Below are 20,456 nucleotides of genomic sequence, written 5' to 3'. Positions count from 1 at the left end.
TATACCTCAGAGTCATCCTCCGGGGATCAACTCTCAGAAAGCTCCAGATCCGCTCCTCTTGCAGGAAATTTGGGACCTGTTAGAGAAAGGTGCCATAGAACCGGTACCTGTAGCGGAGAGGAACAAGGGCTGGTACTCCCCTTACTTTCTCATTCCAAAGAAAGACGGAGGACTGAGACCCATCTTGGACTTGCGAGAATTTAACAAATTCCTCAGAAAAGACAAATTCAAGATGGTCACTCTTTCTCAGATCCTCCAGGCCCTTCAGTTCCAGGACTGGTTGGTATCTCTGGACCTTCAGGACGCTTATTTCCATGTGCCTATCCATCTCAAACACAGGAAATACCTGAGGTTCGCAATTGGCAACTCTCACTATCAATTTCGAGTGCTGCCATTTGGGCTGACCTCCGCCCCGAGGGTCTTCACCAAGTTAATGTCGGTAGTGGCTGCAAGTCTAAGGAGGGAAGGGATTCACGTCTACCCCTACCTGGACGATTGGTTGATCAGGGCTGTTTCTCCGGAACAAGCTCAGATCCAGCTAAATCACATGTGCCACTTCCTTCACAGACTGGGCTTCTCCCTCAATTTAAAGAAGTCACAAATGATACCATCGCAGAGACTCCAGTTCATAGGAGCGATCCTGGACACTTCCCTGGGAAAAGCCTCGCCACCAGAGGTGAGGGCTCAAGATATTCTACAGATGGTTACCAAGTTCCAACATGCCCAATGTCTCCCAGCCTTCGACTTTTTGAGGTTGCTAGGCCTCATGGCATCCTGCATTTTCCTAGTGCCAGAGGCTCGCCTGAGAATGAGATCCCTCCAGTGGGCACTGAGGACTCAGTGGTCACAATTCTCAGGGAGAATGACAGATCTTCTTCAGGTTCCCGGCAGGGTGGCTCGAGACCTTCAGTGGTGGGCCTGTCAGGAGAACATTCTGAAAGGAGAACAGTTTTGGCAACCCTGGCCGGAGATAACAGTAGTCACGGATGCCTCACTCACGGGGTGGGGAGCCCACGCCAACGACTTGACCATCAGCGGTCGTTGGTCTCCATCGGAGTCCAGACTACATATCAACCTGTTAGAGCTGAGAGCCATCAGACTTGCGCTGAAGGCGTTCCTGCCAGCTGTACAAGGGAAGAACGTCCTGATAATGACGGACAACACGGTGGCCATGCATTACCTCAACAAAAGAGGAGGCGTAGGATCACTACCCCTGTGCAGAGAGGCGCTGCAGCTCTGGTTTTGGGCAATCCAAGAAGGAATCTCTCTATCGGCAGTTCACCTAGCCGGAGAGAAGAACTTGACAGCGGACGCTCTGAGCAGGCAGAACACAGTCTCCCACGAGTGGGAGCTAGCTCAGGAAGTCCTTCAAGAGATCTTCGCCCTTTGGGGAACCCCTCAGGTAGATCTGTTCGCCACCAGCCTAAACAGGAAATGCGACCTGTTCTGCTCAAGGGAATTTCCTCCGAGAGGAGCTCTGGGAGACGCGTTCATAGTGGACTGGGAGTTTCCGCTTCTGTACGCGTTCCCATCGGTCCCTGTCATTCCTCAAATGATCAGGAGGTTGAGAAGGTTCCGGAGAACCATGATCCTAATTGCCCCGGATTGGGCCAGGAGAACGTGGTACCCGGACCTTCTAGACTTGTCCATCTGCCCTCCAATTCGACTTCCACTCAGAGAGAACCTACTCTCACAGAAGGGAGGTCAGGTTCTCCATCCAGACATCAAAACCCTCAACCTTCACGCTTGGCTTCTGAAGGGCTGAGGTACAAGGATTGGGACCTCCCTGATGATGTTATGGAGGTGTTGCTTTCGGCAAGGAGGCCAGCAACAAAGTCTTTATACCGCTGCCGTTGGAACAGATTTTGCAGCTGGTGTAGAGAACAGAATATCGACCCTTTTTCATGTGGTACACCAATGGTTTTGTCCTTCCTACTACATTTGGCAAATTCAGGCCTTCAAGTTGGCACCATTAAGGGCTATCTCGCAGCGCTATCCATCTTTAAGCGTACTGCGGAAGAACCATCCTATTTCAAATTACCCTTGGTAATACAGTTTCTAAAGGGGTTAACCAATGTTTATCCCCCAAGACCATTCCAAATTCCCCTATGGGATTTAAACTTAGTACTAACTTTCCTGATGGGTACACCTTTCGAACCTCTCCATTCTTGTTCGTTAAGATTCCTTACCCTTAAAACTGTTTTATTAATAGCACTTACATCTGCTAGAAGGGTGAGCGAATTACAAGCTCTTTCTTGTAAACCCCCTCACACAATATTTCACAAAGACAAAGTTGTCCTGCAAGTGAAACCTAATTTCCTCCCAAAGGTGGTTTCTGAATTCCATATCACTCAGAAGATTACCCTACCATCTTTCTATCCTCCTCCTCACCCGGGGAAAGAGGAAGAGAGGTTACACAGGCTAGACCCTAGGAGGGTTTTAAGTTTTTACATCAGTAGACTAGCCAGGATAAGACAGGCAGACCAGCTGTTTGTAGGTTACGCAGGTCACAAGCTGGGGTTACCAATAACTAAGCAGACCATTTCCAGATGGATCATTATAGCCATTCTGGAATGTTATAAACTGGCAGGGAAAGAGCCCCCTCAAAACCTTAGGGCTCATTCGACCAGAGGTATTGCAGCTTCATCGGCCCTCAAAAGAGGCGTGCCGGTTAAAGACATCTGTGCGGCCGCTGCATGGTCGTCTGTCCATACCTTTACACGTTTTTACAATTTGGATTCCTCCTCCAGTCAAGAGACTAGGTTTGGAAGGGCTGTACTGCATTCTATTCATCAATAGAAGACAGCGTGAAGTCAGTACTACCTCCTCCGATAATAGAATACTGCTATGGGAGCCTATCTAAGATGAGGAATACGTCGGAGGACACAATCCCTTCGAAGAACAAGTTACTTCTTACCTTGTAACGTTCTTTCAACGGGATGTTCCTCTGACGTATTCCTCATCGACCCTCCCATCCATCCCCGCAGTTCTACTTCCCTTGTTGTTGCAGCTTACGCTGCTTCAGGGTGATTAGTTAGTCCAGAAAGTATTATTGTGGGCTACAAAACGGAACTGAGCAACGGACGCTGCGCGCGGCCTTTATAGGCAGGATGACGTCGACGTCGATGCGGCGGCTGTCGAGGGACATCTACTCGGAGGACGTCGACGCGCAGCGCCCTCTAGAGAAAAAAAATTCCGAGGCCAGCAGAGCTGGAAGGAGATATCTAAGATGAGGAATACGTCGGAGGAACATCCCGTCGAAAGAACGTTACAAGGTAAGAAGTAACTTGTTCTTTGGTGTACCTGGTGCCAGTTGTCCACCCATGTGTTTGTGCCAGCAGTGGATGCTCGTGGCTCTCCTGTGATTTGTGTCTAACTTCCTGTATTTGTGTCGGCGAAGGATGTTTTGTGCCTTTATCTTTGTTTATCTCTCGTGTTTGTTTGAGCAGTGTTTGTGTTTTCATAGTTTCTATAATGTGTTTATCTCTGGGATGTTCCCTGTGTTTTTGTAAGCTCTGGGTGTTTTTAAGTTTCTTGTGTGGCTGGGATTTCCTGTGCGTTTGTGTTAGCAGTGTATGTTTTTGGGTCCCTTTTGTTTCTGGGTGTCCCTAAATGTTTATGTTGGCTGTACATGTGTTTGGCTTTAATATGCTCATGTGTCTGTTTTTCCTAGTATTTGTGTAACTACTGGATTTAGGTCCCTTGTGTTTCAGAGTTTGTCCCCTTGCTTCTGTGTCAACCTTAAAGGTTTTTGAATCTCCTCTACTTGTGTCTGTGTGTTTCTCCCTGTATTTCTGCTAGCATCGGATGCTCTTAAGTCTCCCCTTTTGCCTTTTGGTTTCTTATTTGTGTGTCAGCAGTACATGTTTTCAGTACCCTGTGTGTTTGTGTCTCTGTTTTCTACCTATTTCTGTCATCAGTGGCTTGTCTGTTTGCCTCTGTATCTAGGTGTTTCAGTGTTTGTGTCGGCAGGGTTTTAGAGTCTCCTTTGCTTATAGCTCTGGATCTTAACCTATGTTTGGGTCAGCAGTGGGTGTTTGTGGTTTCTATTTGTTCATGTCAAGAGTGTGTGGTTTTTGTGTATCTTGTTTTACATTTGGGCCAGCAGTGTTTTTGTGTCTCATCTTGTCCTTATGTGCCTGAGGGTCTCAATCTACTAACTCTGCGATTCTCTCTATTTGTGCCCGCAATGTTCTTTTGTAGGTCTCTTCTCGTCTCTGGGTCCTACAGTTTGCTCAGCTTTGGTTGTTTTCAAGTCTCTTTTGTTTGTCTCCCTGGCTTTCTTTCTGAGTTTGTAATTAAAGCGTGTTTTTATTTTAGCCTCCTGTTCTCTGTGTGTCTTTGGGGTTGTGTGTGAGTTTGTGTCAGCTGTGCTTTGTTAAGACATGTTTCCTTGTGTCTCAGTTTATCTATTCGTTTTAGCAGTGGGTACTGCAGGTCTCTTGTGCATGTGTGTGACGTTTCTAACTGCTGGATTCAGCACTAGGCTTTGCAACCTTTATGCTAGTTTCACATGGTATATTCCCGTTTGTTTCTGTGAATAAACTGCTACTTTTATCTGCCTAGTAAGTTTCCTTCCCCCTGTCCTGTGTTTGTGTTCACAGTAGATGTTTTCAAGCCCAGTGTGTAAGAAATATATTTATATTTTGTGCTTGTGTCTGGGATGGGATTCTCCCTGCTTTTGAGTCAGCAGTGCATGTTTTCATGTCTCTTTTGCTTGCATCTACGGGTTTCTCCTATGTTTAGGTAAGATAAGCGTGTTTGCTGGTTTTATCTTGTGTCACTGTGCTTATATGTCACCTGTGAATGGTGGATTATCTTCTTCTAGTTTTGCAAGGATTCTCCCTATCGTCTGTTGACTTTCTATGTCTTGTCTTTTGTCTGTAGGTTTCTCCTAGTACTAGTGTTAGCAGCATGTGTTGGACCTCTTCTGCTTGCGTCACTGGTTTTCTCCAAGCAGTGTGTATCTGGTGTCTCTGGGGTTTGCTAAGTGTTCACGTCAGCGTTGACAGTTTTAGGATGTCTTGTGCTTCTGTCTTTAGGTTTATCCCTTTGTTTGTGCTAGCAGTGGATGTTTTGACCTCTTGTTTTCTCCCTCTTTGTTTATCCCTTTATTTGTGTCAGCAGTTACGGTATGTCCAGAAGCTTATACAAGCATTTGTTATATTGCAGGTTGGAGAAGTCGAGCCAGGTTCGTACTGTGTCCAGTAGCAACTTATTCTTTAAAGGGAGCCGATTCAGATACAGGTAAGACACTCTCAGCCTTGTTTTTAATTGCTATCCAGATAAGGTGCACACTGGTAAAGATGTGCTCTAAAAACAAAGTAAATAACTGTGTACAATTTAACTTAAGGCATGTATGTTGTCATGTTTTGGCCATAACGGTTGAGAATCCACATATTAACCTGACATACTGATAGTGACATGTTATTCTTTTCTCCCTTTTAATGCACTGCTCATATGTCAATCATGCCTCCTGTTGCAGTGTGGCAGTGGACTCATTCGTGTTTCTCACATGCGCTGAGAAGATATTGCTAAGTAAGGATTTTAGGAGGAGACACAAATATAGATACTGGAATTGACTCAAGTTAACCTGTCCATCTGCCCATGCCCTGCCACTCTGAATAATCCACCCTTAGAACTAAGGCATTGCTATACTACTGCAGAGCTGCAGACCCTACACTCTGAGACATCAGCCTTAGGCATAGATGTAGTAAGCCCACTGAGCTATATCGTCCTCAAGTTCTACGTTGCCCCTAATTCCCGTCTAACACTGTTTTAAGCTTTAAAGTGTTTTACATTTTTTTTTATAAATCTGATTGTTGACTTCTGACAGGTCCTGTGATTTGACCTTTCCCAGCTCAGGCAAGATTTATTCACCAACTATAGCCAAGTTGCTTGTTGCTTTTATGAATTTGGAAGTATTTCAGCAAACTTGTATCCATCTGAAAGACTAGTTCAAATTTGGCTTAGTCTGGATGCCTACAATGATTTCAATTTGCTTTTTAGCTAAATCTAAATGTAACTCTTCGATCTCTCTAGAGAGTAATATTATCTCCCCTCAAAAAATGGCATCCTACACAATACACAATTATTTACCACACCTTGCGCAAATAGATTTGCACTAGCACACTAAAATGAAAGTAGCCTACATTTTATCTGCTGTGTTTAAAATCAGGAGTATTACGATCATTTGAGAACCTATAAATCGGTCGCCCAAGAGGCCATAGACCCATGCTATTTTAGTCAGATCTGTACTACCCAAAACTAACTTTCTGGGCATTAGTGAGCTAGGTATGCCAATGGTGTGCCTCCTAATCCCGCACCTTGCAATAGCAATTGTGAATACCTGGTGTTATGTTTCTCAGAGAAATCCTGCAGTACATCGTAGGGCAGTGATATTCAAACTATTTGATGCTGTGCCCCCTCCACCCTCGGATTAAAAGTGTTGTTGTTGAACCCCCGTTGAGCAAAATATAGTGATGCCGGGCACTCCAGATGCCAAATCTGCTTAAATGTTCTATTGAAATCAGTCACCGTACTCCCTTTTTGAATAGCCCTCAGCCCCTCTCGCCATCCTTTAGGCCCACCTAGGAGGGTCAACCCCACAGTTTGAAGACCACTGTCGTAGAAGCTTCTTCCCCATATCTGCATCCTCCCATGTGGATTCCATTAATTGCAACAAACCTGCTCCCTTGGAGTTAACAAGGCATTCCTTGCTTTCCACCATTCACAGTGAACTCTGCTGTTTAGGTGGTGAGCTTACTTCGAGAAAGTTGCAGTGTTTATTCCCCTAAGAAAGTACACCTTTCTAGTCTGCGCCCCGTCCTCCAGTGATATAAGCCTCCTATTTACATATGAGATTTTTCCAAAAGCACTGATCTATGGTGTGGGTACCCTGCTTTTAAAGAAGTCTCCTATGAACCCTTAAATGCCTGCTAGACACCGAGCCATATCCAAACTGACATATCTTGCTCAAATTCCGAAGTGAGCAGCAATCAAACATAGTCTAGCTTTTGTCAAGGGAAACCATGTGTTCCTGTCAGGCTCACGGCCCTCAGGGACTGCATCCTGACAGGAAGGTATCAAGAATTTACTCCCAACAGTACTGCGTGGGAATGATCGGCAACCACAGTAATCAGTGATAAACGCTCAGGTGAAAATGCATGAGGAATGCGGCACTGCTCACTGCCATGCTGCTACACAAACACAATAAATCAAGTATAGTTAAAAAGAAAAGCCACATTACTCTCCCCACCATTCTGTGTTAACAATACCTTATAGAGAGCAGATGTTCAGCTGTCTACATGGGGATACCCCCTCCCTTAGAAGGGGTCTGAGAAGATCAACTGGCAACTCATCAAAGGAGTGGTCCGCAGGGACCTGACTCAGGCGGTACAAGGACTAAGCTAAAGGATCGCAAAGTACAGGTAAATTCAGACATTGCATGAAACCCAGAGTTCATTCGGTGAGGAGGAACATGATCCATCAGAGAATATTAATGAAAGAGTTCAGATGGTTAGTGAAGACAGGTCGGAAAGTGCAAGGCCAGAATGAGTCCATAAACAACAGACAGACTGGGTGAAACAAACAGAGTTTCAGAAGAATTCTACAGCCCCAGCCATCGGGTTGGTGGTCACAGTACAACAGGATAATGAGTGTATATATATCAGCAGTGACCAGGGGCAGGTCAAACAAACAGAGACTTCCCAGTCGGTTATACAAGAGAGCAATCTGAAGAGTAGTTCAAAAGGCAGGCCAATTGTCAGAAAGATGTTCGAACAAACAAAACCAGGAAGTACTTTCAAGATAAAGGTCAATAGCAGGCCCTTGGATCAATATAAAAGTAACTGGTAGCAACAATGTGAGGGGAGACGGAAACAATCCAGTCTGCGTAGCCACGGTCAAGAATCCAGGAGTTAAGCTAGCGGTAAGCAAATGGGCAGAATTTCAAGAAATGGGACAGGAGATGAAGTTGTGAAACAAACTGCTCTTTTAGATGTTTCCTCTTATTTACACATCTGTGGAAGGTCGGTCTGCAGAAACGGACACAGTTGCTTTGAAGCATGTACAGCACGATGACGCGTTACCGCGCTGAGACATTCAGGAGTTGAGGTTTCTGCCTTTCTCCATGTGCGTTAGACTCCACAGCAACCACTAGCATGCATAGGACAGTGGGTGCCATCCCTGTGCCGCAAGCCGAGTCACAACAGAACCAATTCAGATTTTATTGCACCCTGTGGTTAGCATGTTTGCCCAGGCAACCCAGGCTGAGGCATGCTGCTGATTTTTGAGCTGACAGTGTCTGTGCCTGCGTATGATTTGTCAGGTGCTTTTGACACTGTCCTCCATTCAGTTGTATTAAATATAGCATGCAGGTTGTTTTTTCTGCCAAAGTCTCCTTTACCGTCCAAGATACTGGTTTTGGACTGGAGAGTTTTGGATGATTTCCATCTGGTCCTGATTCCATTCAATAGTTATGTCTGTCCCCTAGTCTACCGAATTTATTTAGTTTAATGTTTTGGTGTTCAATATTACATAAGCATGGACGACACACTGTTTCTACTGCACCTTGGTGAAGATCTTGAGTCAGAAGTTGCAAATGTACGTGCAGGCATGTCATCTCTATCAGATTGGAGCCTTATGGCTTAAATTAAATGTAGGTGGCACAGAGATTCTTATTTGGAGACCGACTACACTTAAAGGGCCCAGTGGTCTGGCTGTACTGCATTGGCTACTGATCGAAACCGGCTGCTGTGGCCAGATACACTTCTTGATCATAATTTGTCATTCAGCCCTCATATACTAAAGCATAGTTGAAGCATCGGCACTTCATTTCAAGTGAAACTAATGGGAGATGTATGCGCTCGCACTCTACAAAAAGGAGGTCAAAAGATGTTCCTGTACAGATTGAAATCTCAGTGGAAATTGAAATACTCTACTGAAGGGTACACATGACCAGGCTTTAGGCAAGACTCTAGGTCATCATGGCTGGAAAACAAGGTCCTGGTTTGGTCAGAACTGCAGGATTCTCTCCCTCCACCTTCATGAAGGATGCACTATTGCTGGTTGTTCAACATTTTGAAAATAGGGTTTTTAACTAACCTATAGGGAATTTGCAAATTCCCACATTTGTATTGTAACATGGTTCTCTACTGCCCCGATATAACCTGCACTAGTGTAATGCACCTGTTGTTGGAGGGGTGTGAACATTACTCGTGCTCGGATCACTGCTAGAAAATAAATTCCTCTGGTGGTTGTAATATTTAGACATCTTTCTAGGAACTGTAAGGGAACCGGTTTACACCAGCCACAGTAGGTACATGTTTATTTATTTGATTTATGTTTCGTTTGTATGAGCGCACAAACCCTGGGGGCATCTGGGTACATTTTAGAGCTGGGTCTTTAGGCATTTCTGGAAAATGAGATAGGATGGCTCATGGCGTATGTGCAGGGGTAGATTGCTCCAGAGGTTTGCTGCCATGGTATGCAAGCCAGAGCCACCAGCTGTTTTGCGTCTGAATCTAGGTTTGACCAGACAGTGGCTCTGGGTGGATATTAGAGGTCTGGATGATGTATGACGAGTAATTTTCTGGGTTAGGTAAGATGGGGCATTGTTGGATAGACATTTATGCGTAGTTGAGAGGATTTTGAATATAATCCTCTCTGAAGGGGACCCAGTGTACAGATCTCCGAGCCCCAGAGATGTGGTAAAATTTGCTTAGGTCCAGTGCTGCCCGAAGGGCGTTGTTTTGTATGACATGGAGCTTTTTTATGTTTGTCACATGAGCCGCAAAGCAAGGCATTACAATAGTCCAACTTTGAACCTACAAGGGCTCTTGCGATGGTGAGGCAGTTATCAGATGATAGGAATGGTTTGCTTGCTCATATCAGTTTGGTAGCGTAAGCTGCAGAAGAGGTGGTGTGGCTGATTTGGCGTGACATGCTTACTGAGGCATCAAGGTAGACCCCCAGAGTCTTTACAGATGGTGAGACTGAAATGTTCTGGCCATCAATGGTGAAGAACCTGAATGCTCAGTCAAGGTGTGTCAAGGTGGGTGGAGTCCCAACTATGAGGAGCTCTGTCTTTTCATCATTCAGACATAGACTATGTTGGGACATCCAATGTTGAATTGTTTAGTAGATTTTGTTTACACTCTTGAGTCCTGGTTATAATTACCCAAAAAGGGAATGAGGAACTGGGTATCATCAGCACGGTTAGTGAAGGTGATACCCAGAGCGTCAAGGTGGTCAAATAATGGTTTGGTGTGAATGTTACAGAAAGTGGGCGAGACACATGAACCTTGGGGCACACCGCAGGATGTAGGAGTGGGTATGGCTGACGTTTTGTTGGAGAAGCCTCTGGAGGATCTGTTGGCCAGGAAGGAAGCAACCCATTCGACTGCTTCGGGGGAGAAGCCTGCAACCTTAGTGACGTGGCAACAGGGGGTTTGGTGGTTGATGAAGTTGAAGGCCGCTGATAGTTCCAGGAGGAGAAGGAGAGAAAGTGTTCCTGCATCGTTGGCCACGTCAAGCTGATTCTTAAAATCAAGCAGTGCTGTTTCAGTCCCATGGCGGGGACTGAAGCCGGACTGGCAAGGGCTGAGGATATGGTAGGTTTCCAGGAAGGCTTGAATTTGGGTATAAGCTACTTTATTGAGGATTTTCAGAAAGAAAAGCACTGTGGTAGTGGGTCTATAATTGGTGTGGATAGCTGCGTCCAAGGAAGGTTTCTTGAGGAGTGGGGGTGATCCATGACTCTTGAAGACAGGTTGGGATGGTGCAGGAATTGAATGAAGAGGTTACAATGGCAGTGATAAGGGGGGGTTCAGATGGTCCGTGCACTCCTTTACCAAAGTGGAAGGGCAGATGTCACACATGCAGCTGGATGGTTTGAGGCCTGCGATAATGGTAGCTAAATCAGGCTCTGAAATTGGTTTGAATTTGAATGGTTGGGCAATGGGGTGGTATTTTCTGGGGATTACCTTACCGATTTGCAGAGTAGTTGAAGAGTTTAGCTTTAATTTTAACCTGAAGTTGTGTGACTTTATTTGTTAGGGTTTCTTGAATTTTGTAGCACCAGGTAGTATCTTTACTGACATTAAAGAGAGGAATGATGGGGGTTTCTAATTCTCTTAGGATGCAGAAATATTGTCGGGTGTTTGAAGCAGCTTCAGTAATTCTTGTCTTGTAGATAGTTGCTTTAGATTTGCAGATTGATTTTTTTGTGTAAACTTCTGCTGCCTCTGTGAAACGTGCTTTGTTTTGACTCGTGGGGAGTTTCTTCCAGGCGGCTTCCGCGACCCGTTTTTTTGCGCGTAGAGATTCAAGCTCAGCTGTGAACCAGGATTTCCTGTGCTTAGGGTTCTTGGATTTCCGTGGCTTGAGTGGGGCAAGGGTCTTGACAGCTTTGGTAAGCATAGTGCTGTAGTGAGCAGCAAGTGCCTTGATGTCTAGGTTTGTTGGTATGTGGGCGGAAATCAGTGGGAGTAGGTGCTCTTTTGTCAGATTGCGGGTGCTGCCAGCTGTGGTAGGGGGCAGCGGCCTAGGCCTTTCTGGGCGGCTTCGAGGGATAGGGATAGAGAAGCTAATGCAATGGTGGTCAGTCCAGGGGCAAGGTGTGTTAGAGAGGATTGAGATGTTACAATTATGGTCGAGAATCCAATCAAGTGTTTAGCCATGTATGTGGGAAGGGTTGTGGACACGGGTGTATCCAAAGGCAGTCTTGGTTTTGGTAAGGGATGTCACTTCTGAGTCTGTGGGGTTATTGTAGCCTAAATTGATATCACCCAGGATGGTCAGCTGAGTGGATGGTTTTAATTTGGTCGAGATGAGTTGGGTAAGGTCTTCTTCAAGTGAGGCTAGAGAGCCTGGTGGCCGGTATACGAGGTGAAGTGCGATGGTGGAATTCGGTGAACAGGATAGTTTGGCTGAGATGATTTTATAGTGTGGTATAGAAGGGGGGCTTATAGGTCAGAGGGCCAGGGTGGTTTGGGGAATGACGGTGACTCCTCCTTTGCCTGTGGGTCTATCTTCTCGTATAATAGTATATCCGGATGGTGCTGCGATGGATAGGGCTGGGCCAGATGTAGGAGTGAGCCAGGTTTCAGTGATGTTGATGATTACAGTGTTGTTGGATGTGTCGAGGTCATGGATGTCCACAGCATGGGCAACAATGCACCTAGCATTGATCAGGATGCAAGAGAGTGTCTATGTGGTGGATGGATTGAGGTTGGTGGCATTTTGTATGATATATGATGGTGTGAAATCGGAAGTTGGCATTGAGTTGTGGTGCGAAGGAGTTGCGGGTATGAAGGTCCCATGGGTAGGCTAGGTGAGTGGTGACAGGGGGATAAATCCGACTTGAGAGATGAGCAAGTGGTTTTTTTTCCTGTGCGTGACATGGTGAATGTGCATTTGTGTTGTGTTGAGGCATGTGTTGATAGTGAGATCAGTGGTAGGTTCTCTCAGCAAAGGAGTTGGAGCTTTGGAGCTTTTGGAATTAATTCCCTGATGCACAGGCCAACAGTTTACTGGGGCGAGGGAGCAAGTAGCTGCAATGGTGTGTTTGTCATCCGGTAGTGCTTGCGCAGGAGCATAGTGGTTAGGTAGTGTGTCATGGGGATGAGTGTTGGTCCCCCTAGTGCCCAACCATCTGGCACCACCAGGAAGGAAATGTGTGGGGGGGGGCAGTACAAGGGGACGTGGAAAACCTGTGTGGTGAAGAGTGTGCCTCAGGGAGGACATCAGGGGGTGCACTGTTAGGTGTCAAATGGGCAATGATGCCTAATGGTTGAAGTGAGCATTGCCAAAGAGCAGTGGTTGTGTTGTCAGGTAAGGCCGTGTTGAGACTCTGTGAGGTGGTGCTCAGGGCCTGGGACTGCAGAAGCAGGTGCAGGAGGAAGGGTGTTGGCGTACCTCCGCTAGATAGGTACTGGCTGTGGGGGGGATATTGTTGCAGACCATGACAAAGAAAACATCAAAGAGAGTTGCAATGTTCTCAGGAGAGAGAATGCAGAGACAGTGCTGGAGACCAGACTAAGATATGTAGCATTTATGACAATCCTGTAATTAGGGGCATACAGTGTTAGGTGCCTGTTTTTCTGATGAATAGTTTTCTTTTTGGACTCACCATCCATACAGACCCCATAACTTTAATTACGGGAGCCCGAAGGGCACTCAAGGATAGTTTTTCAGAGTTTGGCCAGAACTCAAAGCAAATCACGCATGTAGAGTCATACAGTGTTTTATATTTATAGCAGTAGTGTTAATATTTTTAATTTCAAACCTGGAATTAGCTGGTACCCAGGAGGGAAAGAATGATCTGTGCTTCCAGATACAACTCTTCCAAGGGCCGAGTTCAGTCTCTGTCAGAGTATCTTTCTTCTTTGCCAAATTGAGTGTCTGAGATTACTTTTGTGGGTGTCCTCCCTCCAGGTCCGTGAGTATAGCAGAAATACCCTGTGGCTGCACAATACTCTTACCTCGGGCTCCTATTGAGCAGGCACGTTCTGAGCCTGAACGACACTCTGCAATCAACAATCACCATCACTTTGTGTTCATGAGTATGGAACTCAGTAAAACCATTCTCTGTCACCTGGATTTGTATGGGGGTCATTGATGAGATTGTGCAGTTCTTCGGGGCTTCAACAATGTTTTCCTGATAAACTAATCCACTCCTTTTCTGTTTTTGTTCCTTTTTGCGATTAGCGGCCGTGTCGCCAAAGAGGTGATGGAGTCCAGTGCCAAGATCAAGAGGGAGCCTCCTGAAATACACAGGTAGGCTGGTTGCAAGTCCTTTATCTCTTGTTGGGAGCATCAATTTGAAAGAAGGCCTCTGATTGACCTTCAGCAGGCGATACTTACGGCACCTTATCACATGGAGGAGAGAGCCATCATTTCTAGGGAGGTCCTCCAGGCAACACCTGGTATTTTCTATTACCTTCACAACCCAGCATATGTTGACACATCAAGTGACCTTCACAGTACTTGAACTTCAGCTGCCTTTCCATTTATGGACTTCGATACCACACGGTTTCCCAACTGCCCTCCCCTTTTATGTATCTCTTGAATAAAATAGGGATATTCCCTTAACATCCACCCACAACCTCTCCTTACACCTGTGGTTTGCCCTTTGCCGTCATAGCCTCCTTCGTCGTAGCTTCCCCTTTCTCCTATCCAAAGAAAAGACCTCTTCCTTTTTCATGTGTTATTTTTCCCCCTGGTGCCATCTACCTGGTGCTACCATCTTATCTCGTATTTTTGTTCCTGTGACCTCCTGTCACTCCTTTCTGCCCCATTTTCTCAAATATTTTCCCCATCTATCTTGAGCCTGTATCTTTCGTTCCTGTGTTCCTTCCATCAAACCTCCCTCCTTCTCCTCTGTCTATCTCGGTCTCTCCCCGTCTCACTACCTTTCCTTTATTCTCTAGGACATTCCTTGCTCCATCCTTGACCCCTTTCTTGCTGTGCCCCAACCGCCCTCTCTCCTAAATATCCCCTTTCTGCCCCAGGATTTCCACAACCTATCCTATGTTGTTCTCTCCTCTTTGCTTTAGAGCGGGGTTGGTGCCAAGCAGAAGCTGTCCCTCCATCACTCATGGCCCTAGGCTGACCAGTGTGCCAAGGACACGCCGTAGAGCAGTGCACATCTCCATCATGGAAGGTAAGTGCTGGTGGCAAGGTGAGCATGAAGAGCATGATAGGCAATGTCAGCAGATCAATGAGAGGTGAATTAGAAAAACACATAGCAGTATGACGACAGCCATTCGATTATCAAGAAAGGGCACTCATGCCTGCTAATTCTCCTGGACATCTTGGCTGTGTTCGACACAGTAGACCATCACTGTCTTCTTACCTTCCTTGCACACAGGATGGGTTTCTCTGGCACCATGCAGAAACGGTTCACATCCTACCTATCTGCAAGACACCTGGCTGCTTTTATGCACTACCGCAGGTCCGAACTCTGCACTGTCACCGTGAAGGCCGTCAGAGTTTAATTCTCTCTTATGTCACCTTTAACCTCTATATGGAACCGCTGGGTTCAGTACTAGACAACCCCTTTAACATTGCAATACACTAGTATGTGGATGATACGCAGTTGTACCTAAAGGTCAGTGCCCACAAGATATGGTTTGCCTTTGGTCATGCCTTGCACCCATTCAAATGTGGATCACAAGTGCCTACTAAAAGCTTCACCCCACCAAGACTGAATGCGTATTCCTGGGCTACCACTCCAAGAAAGAGCCCCTCTCAAAGGTAGCTGGATGAAATTCAGTTGGACGGGTTCAACTTTCACCCTGTCAGCAAAACCCCTAGGCTTAATTCTAGATAGCAAGCTATACTTCCAACAGCACATCGCAAAAAATGCTCAAACGGCTTGGTACCAGATCACTCTACTCTACAATATCATGCCATTCCTCCGAACCCAGGACTTCCGAATGGTTTTGTAAATTCTAGTAATCTCTCCTATCAATGGGGATAATACCCACCTCGCAGAGCTCCCACCTGCTAACCTGCCCTCCCTCAAAGCAGCCGGCCATGCCACGGCTTGCTGCACTACCGGTTCTAGGAAATTTGACTACATTATCCTCACCTTGCACGAATTACACTGGCTCCTTATCCTGTCTAGGATCAAGTTCAAAGCAGTATGCCTCACCTACAAGCCAACCACCGTCTTATGCTGGCCTACCTGACAGTCAAACTAATAACATTGTGGAGTGGAGTGTATCTGACAACTTCAGGCCCACCACCTACATTTAAGAATGAATCATTCCTACCAGCAGCAGACTTGTTCCCGATACTTTGTTATGTATAGCGATTTTTGTAAAGGGTAGTATTTGTCATTTCTATGGCTTTATGGCACTAAGGGCTGTCAAGGCGGCTACAAGTTGTTTCACCAGTTGGATTGCCCTCAGGTAACTTTTAGTCCGGGATGGGGTTAGGGCGCAGCTGTGCTACAGCCCTGTCACTGTATGGGGTGAGTAGTCTGTAGCTCAGGGATGGTCCACTTTTGTGGCCACCCGTGGCACCTGGGTGTCAGTGCTGTGTGGGTGTGTTGAAACACTGTGCTTTTTGGTTTAGTGTCTTGGTGACCTGGCATTTTGTAAGAGTCACACATATTTTGCACCATAACAAAAATCACATAATGTTACCTCACATGGTATAATCGCATGGCATAGCAAAGGTTAACGTGGCATAGCATGGCATGACATTGCATACAAGTAGATTATTGTAGAAAAACACCATAGCATACTGTAGCATAGCAAAATAAACATAGCATGGATTACCATAGTGTAACATACTCATATGGCGCAGCATAACAAGACCTAACAACATAGCTTAATTATATTGGTTAAAATAACACAATGGTTAAGCATAACATAGCACCCTAGCCTGCCACAACAGTATAGAATGAGCATGTAAACAAGGAGGGAAAGCATACATGGTGGGTACATCGAGTCACAGTCTACTGAATATTTTATGTGTGACTGTACAGAGGTGTGTGATAAGTGTGTAACTGCACAGAGAACTGGGTGTTTTGCAGGACTGTGTGGTGATGTGAAACTATGCACGGGGTGAATAAGTTGTAGGAGTGAAAGTGATTTGTGAAAGCACTGTGCTTTTTCTGTAAAACCAAGGGAAACATGGGATGGATAAGAGGGGTCCTTCTTAAGGCTCCTTGGAACCCTGGCATTTGCAACTTCTAAGCTGATTTCAAACAAGCAGTTTAGGAGAACACCTGGTTCCCCATTTATTAGCGAAGCTGAACAGTCAGGCTGTACTTTGAAGAACGCAGGTGAGCTTGCTCAGACGACAGTTTAGCACATAGATACAATCTCAATACATTCATAGGCATTTAGCCAGTTACTATAAAAATATATCTAACCATTTATCCACAGAAAAATACCACACTTCAGCAAAAGTGTGTGTTAGAAGATTGCAACTGCACATAGAAACGTGCATTGTAGATGTTCTGCAGGTTCAGGGCTTTGGGCGGTGTAAAAGTGACACTACACACATTTGCAGGAGTGTAACTGCACAGCACAGCACTAGATGAAGAGTCAACCATAGGCCTTCCTCTGACACATGACCCTTTCACTGGGGTTGGAGAGTCTCTGACAGCCCCATGCTTGCGATGTACACTGGGAGTAGATACTCTGCCAGCTCCAGGTCAACCTGTTAAAATTTGGGGTTGAATTATGGCCAGCTTCATGCACGCCTACTTCTGCTCAATCAGACTTACTAGCTACATTGGAAGGCCACCCAAAATCTGCAAATGCCCACTCAGCAGCACTGTGTGGGCATTTACAGTTGTTAATGTCACTGTGGTGGGCCCAACTACAAAAGCTTCAGGCCCTTCTTGTTAGACAATCCTGGCTATGCCTCTGCGTGGTTACCTCAGCAACCATTTAGAAGCCATTGTTCACCTTTTTTTGCTTGGAACGCGGCTCCCCGTGGACCAGCGTATATGCAACACAGGCAGAGCGCGAGTGAAGCGTTAGACAGAAGCTCATCCAGACTTTTAAACAACACTACGGAATACAGACGGCTGGAGTGCTGTACGTAAGAAGTTGTTCTTTAAAGAAGGGTGCTAGACACCACAGGAAAATGATTAAGAATTTACAATAAGTGGTATGGTTAATGCCCTGAAGAGGGAGATACGCTCCGAAATGCATTGGCATTAAAACAACTGTACACAAAATGAAACAAGTCTGCTTCTTATTTAGCAAAACACCCAGCTGTTGATGCTCCTCAGATTCAGGATTATACTCTTGACATTTTTCTAAAGTGCCTCTAAATACGATTTTAGATATCCATGAGCGATGAACTCTAAGCTCATTAAACATTAAAACAATCACAATCTGAACAGTGAGCTCCAGAAGAGCTCCAACGGAGAGCGCCGGGCTTAGCTGGATGTGTTCATCCAACTTTTTCTCATAAGGTAAAAGTGACACTACACACATTTGCAGGAGTGTAACTGCACAGCACAGCACTAGATGAAGAGTCAACCATAGGCCTTTCTCCGACACATGACCCTTTCACTGGGGTTGGAGAGTCTCTGACAGCCCCATACTTGCGATGTACACTGGGAGTAGATACTCTGCCCGCTCCAGGTCAACCTGTTAAAATTTGGGGTTGAATTATGGCCAGCTTCATGCACGCCTACTTCTGCTCAATCAGACTTACTAGCTATATTGGAAGGCCACCCAAAATCTGCAAATGCCCACTCAGCAGCACAGTGTGGGCATTTACAGTTGTTAATGTCACTGTGGTGGGCCCAACTACAAAAGCTTCAGGCCCTACTTGTTAGACAATCCTGGCTATGCCTCTGCTTATATTGCCCCACTCCTGCAATCTCGGGTTGGCCGGGCAGTCTATGCTGACCCGAAATCTGCCACTTGGGTGAAGTGTCTCTGCCAGCCTAATGTCTGCCACTTATGCTGAGGCTGCCAGCCCCACACTTGTCGCCCTATGTTCTCCCCTCACCTCTCCCGAACCACTGCAATGTTGTGTGTGGTTGTACTCCACCCTAACCTTGCACTGTGGTACGTTATGCTGCCATCTATTTTGATATTTCGTTTTGTCTATTTGTATTGTCTTTTTAGTGGAGGGCTTTATTTGAAGAGGTCTGGTGGCCCTTACGATATTTAAATGAATGTCAAGGTATCAAGGGGCGAAGATTGAGGTTGAGGGTCTGGCTGCAGTTAGGCCTCATCACACTCAACTTCTATAAATAAGTATTCTGAAAATAGTGACCAGCCTGCCGTCAGAGGCGCATTGCCATGTATGTCACCGGGGGTGTTGGGACTGCGGCAGCAGCCGTCAGCCTCCTTGTGCTAGAGACGCTGCTGTCAGGGCTGAGACGGATCCCAGGCTGCCGGGAGGACCTCCCCAAAAGCAGAAGACTATAACGCACGCTGGACGACTGAGGGGAGAGACGGTCCTACTCTACATTTTCAGCACCCGAGGCAATGTGAAGCGGGGCCACTCTGCACTTTGAGGACAACACCAAAGGGAATAATAAACGCAACCGCTGTCAACAGAGGGAATAATAAACGCAACCGGTGTCTACTGCAGCACCCTGCTGTACGGTGCACACTGGGCTTAACCGAATACAAACCCCTGGACTACAGTTTACCGGCGCTGTACGTTAAGGGCAAGAAACTCCCAGCGGACGTCGTTTTATGGTACTGCTGGTGACTCCGAGGCATTTCTTTATTGACTGGGACCACCTCACGGATACCTGCTGGTACTTTTTGCTCCGTACTAGCTTGGCGCCTGCTCTGGCCCTCGTTTCACTGCTTTTCAAGTTAGGGTCGGGTGGCACGGTGCCTTGTCAGAAGTGACGCCGGCGTCACAATGGTTAAGTGTCTGATTAAGATCAAGACGAAAGTGAATGTCCACCTGCGCATGATCAATCATTGCTACCGCGACGTGAAGGTACGCGTGCTGAGCCTCGGCCCTCGACTACTGGGGAGGGCCCTGGGCGCCCTGCCGCTCTTCCCTGCCCTCACCGGCTTCATGGCAGAGCCCAGCGAGCCCGAGGACGGCGCCGGATTCATGAACGAGGACAGAGGGCCCAGCGAGCCCGAGTATCAAGCCGCCTTGACGGCCGAGGCCAGTGGGCCCGCCGAGCACCGCTCCTTCTTCTGGGCTGAGCCCAGCGGGCCTGGCGAGCTCCGCTCCGTCTTCATGGCGGAGGCCAGCGAGTCCACGAGTGAACCGGAGACCAGGGCTGACAGCCTAGCTCAAGGTAACGCAAACGCAGGTGGTTTGGCTTTCTGTTTGTTTGTGTGCACCTGTGTGTGACATCATGGGGGCTCATAATTAGTTTCGGGAGGATAGCTTAGCGGCAACGTGCTCGCCTTGGCAGCAAGACGACACGGGCAACACAGGTTCGACCCCGGGGTCCGCGCTTAGAAACCTCTGGTAGTAAGTGCGTTATGAATAACCTATCATATCATCATGTAGTACTTGGCTGCTTTCAGAAACCAGTTACGTTTGCATAGATGGCAACTTTTCACAGTGGGCTCCACGGTCACTTATGCCATGCTCATACTCCTGAGACCTACGTGCATAATTTCATAGCCCCGCCCACCTCACTAAAATGGGCCTACCGCCGGCGGTATCAGCCCTACTGTCGAACTCCCCGGCTCTAATAGCACCGGATCACGAGTTCGGCGGTAAAGTTAATCCCCATTCCCCATTGGGCTCAATGGGGAATTTTCGCGCTTTTACCGCCGGCGGATTTCCCGCCGGCGGTAATAGCACGAATTTTCAGCGGATTTCCCCCCAGCTCAGAGCTGGGGCGAAATCTGCCGAAGTCCTGATTTGGCGGACCCTAAAATCCGACGGTAATAGCGCTACCGCCGGATTTAAGGGTTACCGCCAAAGTCGTGATCAGGCCGTGCTTTGATCCCAACACATTGAGGACAATTCCGTCAAAATTATAA

The 20,456-nt window shown here is 46.7% G+C and overlaps 1 protein-coding gene across 1 annotated transcript in view; it reads left to right on the top strand.

Moving 5' to 3' along the window:
- FRMD5 (FERM domain containing 5) overlaps positions 1-20,456 on the top strand; it is a 914,572-nt gene that overhangs the window by 768,414 nt on the left and 125,702 nt on the right. Inside the window, exons 11-13 of the mRNA XM_069624191.1 lie at positions 5,173-5,247; positions 13,711-13,779; positions 14,559-14,665. Coding sequence (XP_069480292.1) covers positions 5,173-5,247; positions 13,711-13,779; positions 14,559-14,665 — 251 coding nt within the window. The remainder of the gene's footprint in view (positions 1-5,172; positions 5,248-13,710; positions 13,780-14,558; positions 14,666-20,456) is intronic.

Source organism: Ambystoma mexicanum, chromosome 11, assembly GCF_040938575.1.
Source record: "Ambystoma mexicanum isolate Mex_15411 chromosome 11, UKY_AmexF1_1, whole genome shotgun sequence".
Taxonomy (NCBI): Eukaryota; Metazoa; Chordata; class Amphibia; order Caudata; family Ambystomatidae; genus Ambystoma; species Ambystoma mexicanum.
The sequence above is the reverse complement of the archived record's forward strand: the minus strand, read 5'-3'. Positions and strand labels throughout refer to the sequence as shown.